Source organism: Bos indicus, chromosome 11 (assembly GCF_029378745.1).
Source record: "Bos indicus isolate NIAB-ARS_2022 breed Sahiwal x Tharparkar chromosome 11, NIAB-ARS_B.indTharparkar_mat_pri_1.0, whole genome shotgun sequence".
Lineage (NCBI taxonomy): Eukaryota > Metazoa > Chordata > Mammalia > Artiodactyla > Bovidae > Bos > Bos indicus.
Window position 1 is genome coordinate 66716299 of NC_091770.1, and position 17619 is coordinate 66733917.

Below are 17619 nucleotides of genomic sequence, written 5' to 3' on the forward strand. Positions count from 1 at the left end.
CTTCCATAGCAGATATACCATTTTATATTTCTACCAGCAGTGCACAAAGCATTACAGTTTCTCCACACTTGTTACATTTGCTGCCAACAATACTCAAAGTGTTACACTTTCTCAACAACACTTGCTATTTTCTGGGTTTTTGGTGGTGATCATTTTAATGGATATTAAGCATGATACATTGTGATTTTGATTTGCATTTCTGTAATGATTACTGATTTTGAGCATCTTTTCTTATTGCTCATTTGTGTATTGAATAGAAATTTCTTTGGATTATAGACTTTCCTTTGCTCATTTGTTATTCAAGGTTTTTTTTTTGGTCATTGAGTGGTACAAATTTTGTATATATTCTAATTATTGACCACTCATTAGGTACATGACTTGTAAATATTTTCTCCCATTCTGTAGGTTGCCTGTTGATTTTATTAATTGCATCCTTAGATGCAAAGAAAATTTAAATTCTGATGTAGTCCAGTTTGCCTAGTTTTACATTTCTTGCCTTTGCATTTGGCAGGAAATCTTTGACAAATCCAATGTCTTGAAGCTTTCTCCCATTTTCTTCTAAAAGTTTTATATAGGTCATATTTTTATGTCTTGGATACATTTTAAGTTGCTTTTGTATATAGCGTGAGCGAAGGGTCCAACTTCATTCTTTTGCATGTGAATATCCTGTTTTCCCAGCACCATTTGTCTTTTTAAAAAGAGTATTCTTTCCTTTTAGAATGGTCTTGGCATCTTCATTGAATGGACAAAAAAATCATACAGTGGACCATTGCACAGTAATAAACGTATACTGTTGTTATATGAAACAGTATGGAGTAATAATATAAACATAAAAAGTCATTCTCAAAGAAGTACATACTATATATTTCCATTTTAATTCAAGTACAGATGAAACTAATATACTTTTTTTTTTGGAACTAAGATGTTTTATTTCTTTGTAAAAACAATATATCAAGAGTAGTTTGAACAGTACTTGTCCCATTCTCTTCACATAACTTATTATATGAAACAAAGATCATCTCTATGCCTGAGCTAATTGGGGTGTCCCAGATGGCTCATTGTAAAGAATCTGCCTGCCAAGTAGGAGACTCGGGTTTGATTCCTGGGTTGGGAAGAGCCCCTGGAGGAGGAAATGGCAACCCACTCCTGCATTCTTGTCCATGGAAACCCCATGGACAGAAGAGCCTGGTGTGCTACAAATTAAAAAAAAATTGTTATATACCTTTTGAAGTTTTCCTTAGCTTCCAGTATTTTATCTTTCATAGTAAAATATCTCTGATAATTTCTTTAATGTGAAGATTTTTGCTGGTGTTTCTTCCTCTGAGACATCTTCATTCTTTTGTCCCAACCACTTTTCCAACTTATGTTGATAAATTAGCTTCACTAAATTCTGTGCTGTGCTGTATTTAGTCGCTTCAGTCATGTCCGACTCTTTGTGACCCCATAGACTGCAGCCTGCCTGGCTCCGCTGTCCATGGGATTCTCCCGGCAAGAATACTTGAGTGGGTTGCCATACCCTCCTCCAGGGAATATTCCCAACCCAGGGATCAAACCCGTGTCTCCCACATTGCAGGCAGATTCTTAACTAATATACTGTTTTATAACATTGCTTCTCAAAGTATGGTCCAGAGGCCCTTTCAGGGCCTGGTCCCCAAGATGCTTTTAGGAAAACTGTTGGGCCAAACCATTTTCATAATAACCATTGTGCATATATGCATAACCATTGTTCATATATGCCTTTCTACTCTGATTTTCTCACTCACAAGTGTACAGTAGAATTTCCCAGAGGCTTATGGCTTATGATTTGTGTTAATGATTGAATGCAGAAGCAGATAGGAGAATCCAAATGCCCTCCGTTAAGCCAGATATTAAAGAAATTTCTGAAGTATAAAACAGTGTCTCCATCAATTTTTTTTTTGGAAGATAGGTATTTATGTTAAGATTTGCTTTTTATGATAATGTGTAAAGGGTTTACTGCTATTTTAAAGTGAATATATTTTTAAAAATTTCTCATTTTTAGTTTCTAATAGATTAAATGTTCTCAGTCACTCAATCATGTCCTACTCTTTGCAGCCCCATGGACTGTAGCCCATCAGGCTCCTGTGTCCCTGGGATTTTCCAGGCAAGAATACAGGAGTGGGTTGCCAATGCCTTCTCGAGGGGATCTTCCTGACCCAGGGATTGAACATGGGGCTTCTGCATTGCAGGTGGATTCTTGCATCTGAGCCACCAGGAAAACCCTTAAAAGCTATATGTGCTTATAATACTTTTATCCTACATATATATTAGTCAACATAGTCTGTTATATATATCCTATTTAAAGTAATGTTTGCAATCATGGTTTTTTCCATGTCACCAGAAATTAATTTTGCTATTATTAGGGTTCTGCACTGACTAGTTATCATGAGCTTTATTTTTAACAATGTAATGTTAGTTGTTCATGCTCTGGAATAATCTGATGTGTATTATTTGATTTTCTGCTATATGCTATTATGTTTTCTAGTTTATCTAGAAATCTGGTATACCCTATTAATTATTTTTTCTGACAGTATGTTTGTCACTCTCATAGGAAAAATCCTGTCCATTTTCAACACTTCAGTCACCCTGGTGATAGTGATTATGGAGGTGTAAACATCACGTGTCAAGATGAAGCTGATGACCGACCTGAATGTCCCTATGGAGCATCTTGTTATAGGTTTGTAAACCTAAAATGTTTGATTACATTGCTTTTCTGTTTAATCTCTGTTAACTTACTCAGGAGAAACTACAGGTAAGCTTCTCATCTCAAGCCTTTAACTTTTAGTTTTTAAGCTTCCATAGGTATTAGGTTTTTATTTTATTACTAGGTAGAATTATATTATTTCCTTTAGAGAATTCTAAATTTTTGAAATTATTAACATTAGAAATGCCTGAAAATTTTCCTGACTTTATAACACTGCAAATCAGATAATTTAAAAACTGTCAATGCTACCCCATTATACATTCTATCCAGACTCCTTCAGTTCAGTTCAGTCACTCAGTCATATCCGACTCTTTGCAACCCCATGAACCGCAGCACACCAGTCCTCCCTGTCCATCACCAAGTCCCAGAGTCCACCCAAACCAATGTCCATTGAATAAGTGATGCCATCTAACCATCTCATCCTCTGTTGTCCCCTTCTCCTGCCCCCAATCTTTGCCAGCATCAAGGTCTTTTCAAATGAGTCAGTTCTTCACATCAGGTGGCCAAAGTATTAGAGTTTCAGCTTCAACATCAGTCCTTCCAATGAACACCCAGGACTGATCTCCTTTAGGATGGACTGGTTGGATCTCCTTGCAGTCCAAGGGACTCTCAAGAGTCTTCTCCAATACCACAATTCAAAAGCATCAATTCTTCTGCGCTTAACTTTCTTCACAGTCCAACTCTCACATCCATACATGACTACTGGAAAAACCATAGCCTTGACTAGATGGACCTTTGTTGACAAAGTAATGTCTCTGCTTTTTAATATACTGTCTAGGTTGGTCATAACTTTCCTTCCAAGGAGTAAGTGTTGTATTTTTGAGCTCCCCAAAATAAAGTCAGCCACTGTTTCCACTGTTTCCCCATCTATTTGCTGTGAAGTGATGGGACCAGATGCCATGATCTTAGTTTTCTGAATGTTGAGCTTTAAGCCAACTTTTCCACTCTCCTCTTTCACTTTCATCAAGAGGCTCTTTAGTGCTTCTTTACTTTCTGCCATAAGGGTGGTGTCATCTGCATATCTGAGGTTATTGATATTTCTTCCAGCTTGTGCTTCCTCCAGCCCAGCATTTCTCATGATGTACTCTGCATAGAAGTTAAATAAGCAGGGTGACAATATACAGCCTTGACGTACTCCTTTTCCTATTTGGAACCAGTCTGTTGTTCTATGTCCAGTTCTAACTGTTACTTCCTGACCTGCATACGGGTTTCTCAAGAGGCAGGTCAGGTGGTCTGGTATTCCCGTCTCTTTCAGAATTTTCCACAGTTTAATGTTATCCATACAGTCAAAGGCTTTGGCATAGTCAATAAAGCAGAAATAGATGTGTTTTTCTGGAACTCTCTTGCCTTTTCGATGATCCAGCGGATGTTGGCAATTTGATCTCTGGTTCCTCTGCCTTTTCTAAAACCAGCTTGAACATCTGGAAGTTCACAGTTCACGTATTGCTGAAGCCTGGCTTGGAGAATTTTGAGCATTACTTTACTAGTGACTCCTTAGTTTGACATAAATCATTTCAGGATGTTATCTCTGCTCCCTCAACTCCAACCACTCCGCCGTTCTTGTGAACATGTGAAATTCAACCCTCAAAGAAAACAGTACCCCCCCTCCCTCCTTCCATAGCGTCTGGTGCTCGTTTGTGTCATGCACAGTGGAATTTATCTCATGAGGCTATGTTGGTTCTTTCCTGGATTGGCTTCTCCTCCTGGCCATGTAAGTTCCTTGACAGTAAGTACTTTTCTATCTGAAACTTTGTTTAATGAATGAATGAACTTGAAATAAATGAAACCACCAAGGAAAGAAGTAGGATTCCATTCTTGGAGAGCTGTAATTCTAGATAGCTATTTTTCTTAGGTGATTTTCGAATATGGGTAACTGAACCCGCTGGCCTTTTTGAAATTGTTACTATTTCTGTGACTTGGTTTTCAATAAGAAAGCAGAGTAAGTTTCTGAGGCTGGAAGAAAAATCAAAAAGCTTGTACCTTACCATTTGAAAATTAAGTGTTCCATTCCAGCAGAGCATCCTACAGATAATAATGACTATGTTGTCATCAACTATGTCAATAAATATGAAAATTTAGGAGAAATGACCAAATTTGTAGAAAATACAACTTGTAGAAAAGATACAAGAAAAGAAAGAAAATGGGATAATCCTGTACCATTAGAAAAATTGTATATAAAAATAACAGGCTTCCATTAAAGAAATTCTAAGTCCATATGACTTTAATAGCTAATGGCTAATTCCCTGGGTGCTCAGATGGTAAAGAATCAGCCTACGATGCAGGAGACTTGGGTTTAATCCCTGGATTGGGAAGAACCCCTGAGAAGGGAATGGCAACCCACTCCTGTGTTCTTTCCTAGAGGATTCCATGGATAGAGAAGCCTGGCAGGCTGCAGTCCATGGGGCTCCAAAGAGTTGGACATGAATGAGCGAGTAACACTTTCACTTTCACCAGCACTTAACGAAGAAATACTCAATTTTTATATAGAGTGTTAATATTCTAAAAAAGGTAAAAGAGAATATATTCCCCGACTTATATTATGATACAGAAACCCAGCAAGAATAATATAAGAATGAAAACTTACTTTTGATCTTCAGTTCAGTTCAGTTCAGTCGCTCAGTCGTGTCCGACTCTTTGTGGCCCCATGAATCGCAGCACACCAGGTCTCCCTGTCCATCACCAGCTCCCGGAGTTCCCTCAAACTCACGTCCATTGAGTCCGTGATGCCACCCAGCCATCTCATCCTCTGTCGTCCCTTTTCCTCCTGCTCCCAAATCCCTCCCAGCATCAGAGTCTTTTCCAATGAGTCAGCTCTTCACATGAGGTGGCCAAAGTACTGGAATTTCAGCTTTAGCATCATTCCTTCCAAAGGACACCCAGGACTGATCTCCATTAGAATGGACTGGTTGTATCTTAGATGTAAATTAAAAAAAAACAGATTCATTAAGTGAATTAAATAATTGGTTTTATTCAAGGAATGCTTGCTTTAATATTAAAAAGTAATTAATTTACTATACATCAGACTAAATAGAAAATCATATCACACTAAGTATAAAATCATATAATTGTTTCAGTAGGTGTTTTAAAAAACTGACCATTCATTTATGATAATTCATTTTAAAGTAGGAACAGAAGGAAATGTCTTTCATATAATAAAAGGTTATCTATAAAAAAGTTTACAACAAATTTCTACTTAGAAGTGAGATATTCAACATTTCTTTCTGATAACAGAAATAAGACAAGAATGCCTTTTCTTACTAATGTTATTCAATGTTTTCCTAGTGATCAAGATAGTATAATGAACCAAAAAAAGGAAATGGATAAGGATTGGAAAGGAGAAGTAAAACTTTTATTGTCGACAAATAGTTTTGATTATAGAGATAGAAAATGCAAAATAGTCTCTAATGAATTGTAAGTATTAATAAGTTCTTAGCAAGATTGTTTGATATAAATATCAATATACAAGGCCAATTATATTTTTATATTTCAGTCAACAATTATGAAAATAAACTTGAAATATTTTATTTATAATAGCATCAAAAAGTATCAAGTTCCTAGGAATAAATCTAATAAAAGATGTGAAAGAAAAAATTTGTTATAAAAGCCTAATATATATAAAGACTGAAATTATCACAATTAGAAGACTCAATATTGTTTAAATTGCAATTTCCCCCAAAAGTGATTTGTATGCAAGGCCATTCAAAATCACAAAAGTTTTTGTATACAAATTTATGATGTGATTCTAAAATTTATATGAATAGGCAGTGGGCCCAAAATTGCCAAGACAATATTAAATAAGAAAGTTGGCAGACAGCCCAGGTTCAATACATGAGACAGGGTGCTCAGGGCTGGTGTACTGGGATGACCCTGAGGGATGGGATGGGGAAGGGGGTTCAGGATGGGGAACACATGTACACCCATGGCTGATTCATGTCCATGTATGGCAGAAATCACTAGAATATTGTAAAGTAATTAGCCTCCAATTAAAAAAAAAAAAAAAAGTTGGCAGAACTTGTTATACAGTTACTGTAATTAAGATAGGTCAGTATATGCTCAAAGATAAAGTAAGAAGGCCAGAGCAGAATAGAACCCAAAAACAAACCTCTGCATACACAGGTGACATGTTCATGAAAAGAGTCATCTCAGGCAGTGAGAAAAGAGTGAATTTTTTCAGTTAATTTTATTGGGATACAAGTGTTTAACGAAAAAAAGAAAATTCACACCATAGTCAAAACCTGAATTCCAGATGGATCATAAAACTAAATGTGAAAGAAAACAATAAAGTTTTAAAGATTTATAAAAGAGAATAATTTCACAATCCCAAAGTAGGAGTTGTTTCCTAAGACAAGATATATGAAGTAGTAACTAACAACAAAGATTTACTGTGTAGCACAGATAACTATATTCAATATCTTATAATAACCTATAATGGAAAAGAATCTGAAAAAAAATATATAAAATTGAATCACTTAATTTCAATAAAAAGTCAGTAATTAAAATGGAAAACAATTATTTACTGCATTAAAATTAAAATAATTTATTTATTTTTAATAAATACAAATAAGCCACAGAGTGAGAAAAAGATATTTACAGTGACATAATTGACAACAGACTTATATCCTACTGTTCTGTATCCTGAAAGTAGACTTATAAATTGCTATTGTTTTTCTCTTAGTGACATATACAGGTTTTTTGCCCAAAAGAACATCTAGAATGAATAAACTTATGAAAAAACACTCAGTATCATTACTAATCAGGGAAGTTTCACACACTTGCATACACATGCATACACACAGACACACACACACAACCTTGAAGTAACTAATTCGTTGCTCCCACTTATTCAACAAACATTTCCCAAAGAATCATTAAATATCAAGGACTGATGAAGCAATGTTGAGTGAGATTGCTTGTAGAACAAATGCATTTATGTCTGTCTATATTTTGGAACAAAACAGCTTTCACAACTCATGTCATAATTTGTGGCACTATGATAATAGACCTTTTCATTTTTAAAAAACTTTTGTAATGCAGGATTTTATATGTATACACAAGTGGGGGGGGAGTGTAGAATAAGTTCCAATGAAGCTGTAACTCATTTTCAATAATTATCAAGTCATGGCCAGTATTTTTTCATACATACCACCTTTCCCTCCATCTTATCCCTACTCCTAGATTATGTTGAAGTCATTGTATCTTTTTCATCCCATTTTATCCATAGTTGTCTTAGATATTCTGTCAGGTATCCCAGTTTCCTTATAGTCTCATTTTTTCCCTCCTTTTGTTTCTCCATATCAGGATCCAGTTAAGGTCCATCTATGACAAAAAGTGGCCATTTTTCTTAAGTTATTTAATTAATAGATTTCTCTTTTCCTTGCAATGCGTTTGTTGAAGAAAGCTGACTTTTGTTTTGAGGAGTATCCATCCCTTAGTCAGGATTTAGCTGACTGCATTACCAGATTGTCATTCATTATATTCCCTTGCATTTCCTAATAATTGTTGGTTAGAGACTAGTTATGTGTTTGTTACAGATCTCTTCCTTCTAGTGGTACTTTGTCTCTGAGATACTACCTGGGTTAGAAATTTTACTCTGCATTTTTCAAAATTCAAATTCGGACCTTAAGCCTCTCAGAGCTCCTAGGAACTCAGCAAATATTTCATGGGAAAAATCTGCCTTGTGTTTGGAATTCCCTGAGTTTCTAGACTGTTGTGGTGACAACCCCGTGAGACCATGATAAGCTCTACTAGTTTCTCTGTCCTCAAATAGTGTGCCTCCATTTGGTCCAAATCTTATCCTTAGCCTGTGCTAAGAATTGTCAAAGCTCTCTTCGGAAGAGAAGCACGAGTTATTGTCAGTTCCCCTAAGAAGGACTTTTTCTCTTTGGAATTTTAGATAATATAAAATTCTCATTGTTCCCACAATTCTCTCATAAATAATTTTTTAACAATATATCAGGGTTGTTTCCCCTCCGCCCCAGTTGTTAAAACAAGAGTATTTGTCTGCCATGATGTCCTACACCCTTTTCAGAAGTAGAATGCAGTATGCCTATTCTTTAGGAGAATAAAAACAAAATGCAAAGCCTTGCTAAGAATAATGATGTAAAAAAATTGCAGCCTTTCTTTCATCACCCTTTATTTCATCAATCACTTTAAATGGGGACAGAGTAGGGAGTAGTCAAGAGAAATTACTCAGAGGCCAGTGACTCACATGTAATAGCAAAAACTTTCATGTCTGTATCTAAATATATTTATATGTATGAACATTGTGCTTTTCTTCTTTAGCTGTTGAGCTGCTTGGTGTCCTTGTTTCTACTTGAAGATAAAATCTTAAGTTTTTTTCCCTCATTAATTTTAATTACAGTTTAGAGAGACTCTTGGAGAATGTTAGATGTTATCACTTACTCTGACTATTGTTTTACAGATAAGGGAATGGAGACTAAGAAAGGTTAAGTTAGTTGCATAAGATGCCAAAGCTAGTGAGCTCAAAACCAAGTTTCTTCTCTCTTCCAGTTCAGCCTTTCTCTGTGCTGTGGCCTGATTCCACCGTGGCTAGTCATGGCTTCTAAAGTATTGCTAGTCTTTGTCTTTTTAGCCCAATGGCAAAATAATATTTTGGAGCTGAAAAAAAGAAAAAACCAGATAAAGTACTTTGATTGAAGAAATTGTGAATTTTTCAAATCAACAAGATCCTAGAAACCAGATTGTAGAAGCATGATATATATTTGTATACCCTTTCTTGTTACATTATAATTTTAGTTAGGCAGAAAACAGGATCTAGTAGATTCATTTTGTATCATTGCTAAATTGATAACTAAATTGATACAGTATTATGAACCGTTTGTTCTTTAACAATCTTGATTTGCAAGAATAAACTATTGGGTTTTTTTGGCCTCACACACATTTCATGCTGTTAAAAAATGATTTAAAGAAGACAATTTGGATGATACAAATTAACTTTATTTAACACTTCATGAAGCAGTCTCCATTTGGAGAAGTGCGAATAGGGCAGAAGACAGGAAGCTGTTAAAGGATGAAGAATAAAGAACAAGGTAGAGAAAAAGAGAAAATATCTGACTGTCTGGGGCTACACAGTCAACCTTGTTTGGGGTGAAAAGGAACAAGGAAATAGATATAGAGCCCAGAGTTGGTTTGGCCTGTGGGGATTGGCTGATTGGACCCACTGTGTCTCTGATCAGGCAGAGCATTCACAGGGACCTGAAAGTTACCTTAACTTGCAGTTTGCTGGCATGGCACCCTAGGCAGAAGCAGCTCCATCTTGGGTCTAGATGTTTATTTCAGCAGTGTGAGACTATAAGCCTGTTGACTCAGAATGAGAAAGATGTTCTAATTTAGCTTGCTTAAAAGAGTTTTTATGTAAATGCATGTCAGATTTTTCCTGTCGCCACAGAAGAAAAATATTGAAGCCTCACTGATCATAAAGCACAAAATCAGCCAGAAATTATTATATTTAGAAAAGTAAATATATATCAATATATGTGTTCTAAAAGTAAAGTTGTAATATGCCTGTACTCTGTGATGGTTGATACATTTGAAAGAGGTGAAATTCATGAGCTAAAATATCTTTGCTTTTTATCTTTAAAAATTTGCCTTCACAAAACAGGATAAGAATTATTCTCAGGTAAAAAACAAGTATTCCCTCAAGTGAAATATTAGGTTGGTTTTTAATTTGTTTGCTTCTCAGTCTTACCTTCTAATCCCTTGAATGAGTCCAAGTCAGTTTCTTGTTGGTAAATCTAGGTGATCTCAAATGTTGTATTCTACACTAAATAATCTTAATGTTATACTGCATCAGCTACTTACATTTATGTGGTATTGTTTTGTATTTGCAAGTATTGTCATCTGTGGTCAAAGTTTTTATCACTATAGAGCAAATATAAAAACATAAAACTGTATGTAGATGGATGTACTTAATTTTCAGATATTTCATTCAATGAGTAAGACAGATATGGATCACATGTTAATAAATATATTATGTAGTAAAAAATAAAAATTCCCATATAATATAGGAAGTTGATGTTGAAAAAAACCATCCTTAATTGTTAAATTTTATTTTTTCCTAAAACTATAGGCGTTATTAACATTTTCTTTGACATTGTACTTTTAAAAATATAACAGAATTAAATCAGCTTGAAAATTGATAATTTGAAGGAACTAGTTCATGGTATCATTTTCAATATCTTGCCCATTTAACTGATTTTTTCCCTTTTGTGCTATCTGCTGCAATTTGTCAGAAGACTCGTTCAGTTTAATGCATTTGATTAGCTTAAGGTACTTGTCTAAATTAGACACTTATTGTCCAGGATAACCCAGTGATTGCTGTGCTTGCCACTGACTCACTTCCTCTGGTGCATAATAGGATTTTATGCAATGTATTACTCCTGTTTTTATTTGTTAAATTAAGCACTAAACTTAAAATGCATATACACTAAAATGAGCAGAATCCATCTTCAACCAGCTTAGTATCAACATGTAAAGTCAAACTTACATATATTGCCTTAGATTTACAAAACCTTAGGAAGGCATGTATTATACGAATGAAAGTGTTGGTACCTTCATATTTTCCACAAGCCAAAGCTCCACTTTTTTAAAAAAATTGTAATACCTTCTAAGAGGGATGACGTAAGGAAGTGTATCAGTCACCATAGAAGTGTTCTCATTATAATGAATCTGTGACATGATCTGTATGCTGTGAAAGAACACAATGTTTTTGCCACAAGCATAATTCATTTTAAAAAGGATATATTTGATGTTAAAATTACTATCTTTTGTTATTTGCTGATCCAGATTTTTAACTATCATATAAGTGAAAGTGAAGGTCGCTCAGTCATGTCTGACTCTTTGCGACCCATGGACTATACAGTCCATAGAACTCTCCAGGCCAGAATCCTGGAGTGGGTAGCTGTTCCCTTCTCCAGGGGATATTCCCAACCCAGGGATCAAACCCAGGTCTCCTGCACTGTAGGCAGATTCTTTCCCAGCTGAGCCACCAGGGAAACCCAACTATCATACAAAATCTTTTGCTATTTTCTCTTTTATTTTCAAAGTTTTCCAAGTTATTGCAGTATTTTCTTTTGTTTGGTTTTGCAGTGTTATCCTAATCATGTATGCAAATGTACACCTTAAACTACAAAATACTGATTTTTAGAAGCTGCTTAATAAAAATAGGAACATGTGTATTTAGTATAAATTCATACTATATTATTTGAGGCAAAATAAATGGGTTTTCGTAGGGAAACTCTAATTGCCATATAGTTGAGATTCCCAGAATCAGTCATGTCAGGCTGTCGAGTTAAGTATAATCAAAGCTGATAACATCACCCATTTTTATAGGACCTGCATATAGAGGAAGTAACCTGCCATGTTCACATGTTCTCTTCCTCTAAGAATACAGTCTTAGAAGAAAGTATCTTAGAGTAAATGTTAATCACTGGTTACACAGTTTTACCTGGAGACATGGCTGCAATTTTTTTTTTTAAACTTCATTTAGTATAAATGAAGTAGCAGTAAAAGCATCAAAACAGAAATAGTAGTAACAACATTGCTACTTGATATGTAATGTGTCATGTAGCCTTGACAAAATGTGCTGGAGTGTCTTCTGTGGTTTTGTTTTTCTTTCTTCTTTATTTGATTATATGTTAATAAATGTTTTTCTTTGTTATATTTAGTTAATTGCACACACACACACACACACACACGCACATATATATATATACACACATTTTCAGAGATAGTAAAATTGTAGTGATTTTAAAATAGCAGATTGACTAGTTTCTCTTATTTTATGTTGGCTTACTCTTTCAGTAAGATCATATTTTTAATTTTCCTTTTTCTCCTAAATTTGAGACTTAAATATTTGAAAACATAGGATTCATGTTTTTGCTTTAGGTTTTAAAATAAATGTTGAATTTCACTAGTGTAAGATAAATTATTTTGCAATGAAAACAAAAGCATAGTATCATCGTTTACTCATTGAGTGAATATTGAGCATCAGACATGCTTTATAAAAAAGTCTTTCATAAAAGACTTCTATAAAAGTCCATTTTATAAAAGTTGATGTGAAACAGTACTTTAGGTTCATTTGAAAATTTTAAGTGGTAAGTTTAGTATTAAGTTATCAAATTTTTGGAAGTAAAAATAAAAATGATTATTCTGTTCTTATCGCTGCCTAATTAATCTTTAGGTATCTCTGTGATGGAGAGATAATGGGTTTTTACATTAGCAGACTTAGGTTCTAGTTATGGTTATGCCAATTGTGAAGCAAAACTTTGCATGCCATTTGATTTTCCTGGGCCTTAGTTCCTCATGAAAACAAGAAGGTTGAAACATTTGTGCTCTGGGGGCCTCCATTCAATAGTAGGGAAATCTAGAACAGAGAGAAATATAGTCCAGTTCATAAAGTCAGGTCAGTTAACATTCCTGGCTGCTCTTCCTCAGTCTTCTTTCTGTCTCCTTTTTCCTACCTGTAGTTATTGCCGGACCCCAGGGTGCCGTTCTCTGAACCTTTCCCTTTGCTATTCTGCTCTTACTCCGTAGGTTAGCTAATTTAGTGTAGTGGCTCCAGACTCACTTGTTTAAGTGCCTCCACTTGGTTGTAAAATAGCTCAGACTTATCATATCCAACACAGAACTGTTGATTTTTGTCATGAAACAACTCTTTCCCAAGTGTTTTCCACCTTTGTAAATGATTTCACCATTCTCATACCAAGGCCCCAAACCAAACCGCAACCTTGATTCTTCTCTTCTCTTCACATCACTCATCAATAGTTCTTACCATTTCAGCCTTTAAAATATGTTAAGAACCTGACCACTTCTTAATTCCTCTGCCTCAGTCATCTTAGTCATAGCCGCAGTCATCTCTGATCTGGTGTACATACAATAGTAGCTTCTTAACTGACATCCTTGTTTCTTTTCTTGCCTTTAAGTAGTTCATTTTCCACACAGCAATCAGAGCAGTTCTCTAAAAATGTCATATCATGTTGATTTCTTATTCAAAATTGTCCAGTAGCCTCACACAAAACTCTTTACCATGGCTCAAGTTCTTCTCTGACTTCATTTCCTACTCTTTTCCTTCTCCCTCATTCCTGTTGAGCTATACAAGCTTTTTGTATTTGTCCACATACTCTAGCTTGTTCCCATGTAAGGACCTTAGCAAATTTGAAGACGTTTTCTATTTTCTCTTTCTGAATGTTTTTCCTTCAGATCTATATTTGTTATTCACATCATTCATAAGACCACAAATGCTTTGTAAAATGTGTATTTTAAAATATAGCAGCTCATAAAAACCTGATGTAGTTATGAGTGTATATGTCTGTGTTTAAAAACCCAAAGATTAAAAAAAAATGTCAACAGGATTTTGAGGCCTGCTGAGTTACAAAAATGCTATTTGTGAAAAAGGTTGATGTAAATTTTTTATGAATGAACTCTAAGTATTTCCAATCACTATTAGGAAATAGTCCTGAGTGGAATTTTGCTACATTGTCCTTGAAAGTTATTTCAGATATTCATATGTTCCCAAAGAGCTGTACAGTATTGCCACTTAACTTTAACCCAGGGTAATATGAAAAAGACTTTCTGCTGTATTATTAATAACTGAAATTTTAAAATAGGATATGCATGGGCAAATGTTATAAAATATTCTATAAATATGTGAAGTGCGGTGGGGGAAATATTCAAGGGTAGTAATTGTGTGTATTATTGAAGAAAAAATTCAGCTCTTTAATATTAGCTGGTAGTTACTTTACTGGCCAACTTTTACATAGAGTTTTCAGACATTGTTGCCTATCTTAAAGTAAAATTGATTTGTTTCTGTAAAAATAGCTGACCCCTGTAAAATGCTTAATGGTCCACAAATGTTTATGCACATCACTTCATTTAATACTTCAAACAACTCTCTGTGAGGTAGGCAGTATTTTCCATGCTTTACAGATCAGGAAATGGAGACTTGTTCACAGGACTTGCCCCAAATCACAAAACCAGTAAACAATGTAGTTTGAATTCAGACTCGGTTCTTCTGATCTCGAAACCTTGAGCCCCTTCTACAGCATAATGCTGATGATTTAAACTTTAACAGGCCAGATGAGAACAGGTCCAAGTCACTGTGGCATTTGTTTCTAAACCGTATGTGAAGGACTCTGTGTTCCTGTTGACTGGAGTGATTGACTAGAGCTAAGTGTCCTGTGATGCTGAGCAATCAATATCTCAGGAACCTGTTTGCAGTGGAGTCGGCTTAATGTGATTGTCAGATTTTCATTGTTTCCTGGGGAGGTAATATGAATTGTTAATGGCAGGAAATTCTAACACATTTTAGTCCTAGGTTTGTGTAAAAAGGTTCCGTGAGTACTTTGATTATTAACTTCGTAGGTGTGAGCACAGAGCAATTTTAGCACATGAACATTCTCTTCAACAAAATGAGAATAGGCTTGTATCCAACAGAAAAACTGCCTTTCAAAGGATATTCTTCTAAAAACATCAGGATCCATAGATTACAATTTACTAGAAAAAGAAAAAAAACATAAGAAAACTCATCAGTCTAGAAATGATTGGAACTGTTTTTTGTACCAGCCAATGAGAATTTTAAACTTTGGTTTGTATTGCAAATGATTCTTGCAAATTCAATAATCATTTTGAAATAATAGTAAAGGTAGCAAAAATAGGTGTCTTTTTTTCCCTCTTAAATAGAAAATATTTCATCATTTTGGATACTCATGTAAAAGCTCAGTTAAAAAAACTCTTTGAATGGAAAGAGTTGATTATATTGTAATAGGTAATTTATGAAAAGTATAGTTGACTGCCACCTCGTATAAGGTACTCTTGTAGGAGCTGTAAAAGATATTTATAATGTAAGAAAAAGCCATGACCTCCAGCAGCTCATTTGACAGATGATGAGATAATACATACACATGCACACACACACACACACACACACACTCACATTTGTGTTGAAAATTTAAATGACTGTATAAGAAATTATGTGGTGAGTACTAAATAGTAGATATGAACAATGTATTCTGGAGATAATACCCAGGAATTATCAGAGTTGTTTTCCTGATGAAGGTGCTTAGGTAAGTAGTATAGATTTAGAAGAATATTCTTGGCAAAACAGCTGTGAGCAAGTGCCTATCAATGGCAAAAAATTAGAAGCTGTTGTCCCAAAGAAGAAATGAAGGATTGGGCTGCAAATAAAGGTACAGACCGAGATTATGAGGGACCTTCATGAAGAGGATAATTTAAGGAATTTAACATTCAGAATACTTAATTTTTTTTTACATTTAAATTGCTATGTAAACATCTAAAATTTGTTTTTATTTTGAATATGCTTTTGCCTGTGATGATACATTTTTGTTTCTGCTTTGGCTTATTTTTTTATTAAAATCTATCCTGTGAGTTATATCATCAAGAAAGAGTAAAGTATATTTGAAAATACCCTAGAACAGGAAACTTTTGAACCTGTCCCAGAGGATATTTTTTCTCCATTTTCAATGAAATAACTAGCAGAATATTGATATTAATTCTTTTATTTTAAATTGGAAGTTTAACTTCTAAGTTAAATGTGGAAAAGCACCAGCACATCTAGTTTCTTCTGGTCTACACTGCAGTCTTACACCTGCCTTTTAATGAAAATAGTATCAAGTTCTCCTACAAAAGGATAGAAATTGTTAAGGAAACCTCAGAGAAACACCCTTTTCCCCTCTAAGGCAGATGAAAATCTGCACTGGAGCTGAAAATCATTTCCTTTTCTGAGCACAAAATTTCATAACACTTATTTCTGTTCTTCTTTTTTGGAATATACCAGTGTAAATCTTTCCCCCTGTTCATTTATTCTGAAAGGGCTTGCCTTTTCCTAAGTCGAATGTGAGGTTAGATTATGTAGATCGGTATGTGAGTGCAGCTGTGGATGTGTCCCAAGTTACCTTCTGTAACTTCAAGGTTGAACCATTACCCCTGTCCCCACCAGGCTTCATTTGGCCTTTTAAAAAGGATACTTTTCCTTTTTAGTCTTTCTAGCCTGAGAACTGATGTCAGCAGTCTTTTAACTGGTATTTGGTACACAAACTGTACTTATCTCTATTAACTCACTTGATTTCATTTCTGTGCTTGTTTTTAGATGCTTGAGAGTTTCTAAAGCAGCTTTTGAAGGAGACTCCAGTAGCAAACAATTAAGATCACATTGAACTTCTCAGTAATCCTGTTCTGTTCAGGGTAAAGCAGGGAAAGATAGGACTGCTTTCAGCTTGCTTTCTGAAAGCAAACGTATTAAAGGAAGGAGAAAAAGCCTTTAAATCGCAAATGACTATAGATAGATAATAATGAGGCATCTGTGTAGAATGTTAACACTTGAAGAATTTCAGTGAGGATATATGGAATTTCTGTGTACCAATCAACTACTTTTCAGTAGTTAGTTTGACATTAAAAAAAAAAAGTTACCATTATTTTACCACAGTAATAATAACAAAAAGATTTTAAGAATATTACCAAAAATAATCTCAGAGGATCAGCAATTTTTTCCAGATTATTGATGAAAACTACCTCTGGTATTAATCTCTTTCATTTTTCTTTTCTACCTCTCCTGATATCCAACATTAATTGTACTTTAATAAAGATTGAATTAAACAAGTTAATGACCTGTGCCAGAGTGTTCAGTAAGGAAAGATCTTCCCACAAAGCATCATGGCAGCTTTGTTCTTTTGCCGCTCCCTTCATCACATTTAAGTTGTCCAGTTTATTTCTTTCAACCTTGAGGTTTCTTTTTCATTAAACGGTCAGATTTGGGTTAATTGCCCCAAACACACAATCTTTTGGTGAATCTTTCTCCACTTTTCAAAACTGTTAAGTTATGACCCTAATTAATTGTGTGGTTGCACTGTTGTACTGTGTTT

The 17619-nt window shown here is 34.8% G+C and overlaps 1 protein-coding gene across 2 annotated transcripts in view; it reads left to right on the top strand.

Annotated features, from left to right (window-relative positions):
* Window positions 1-17619, top strand: part of APLF (aprataxin and PNKP like factor) — a 94935-nt gene that overhangs the window by 61869 nt on the left and 15447 nt on the right. For both annotated transcript variants that reach the window (XM_070798896.1, XM_070798897.1), the window contains one exon: window positions 2570-2695. In XM_070798896.1, the coding sequence (XP_070654997.1) occupies window positions 2570-2695 (126 nt within the window). The remainder of the gene's footprint in view (window positions 1-2569; window positions 2696-17619) is intronic.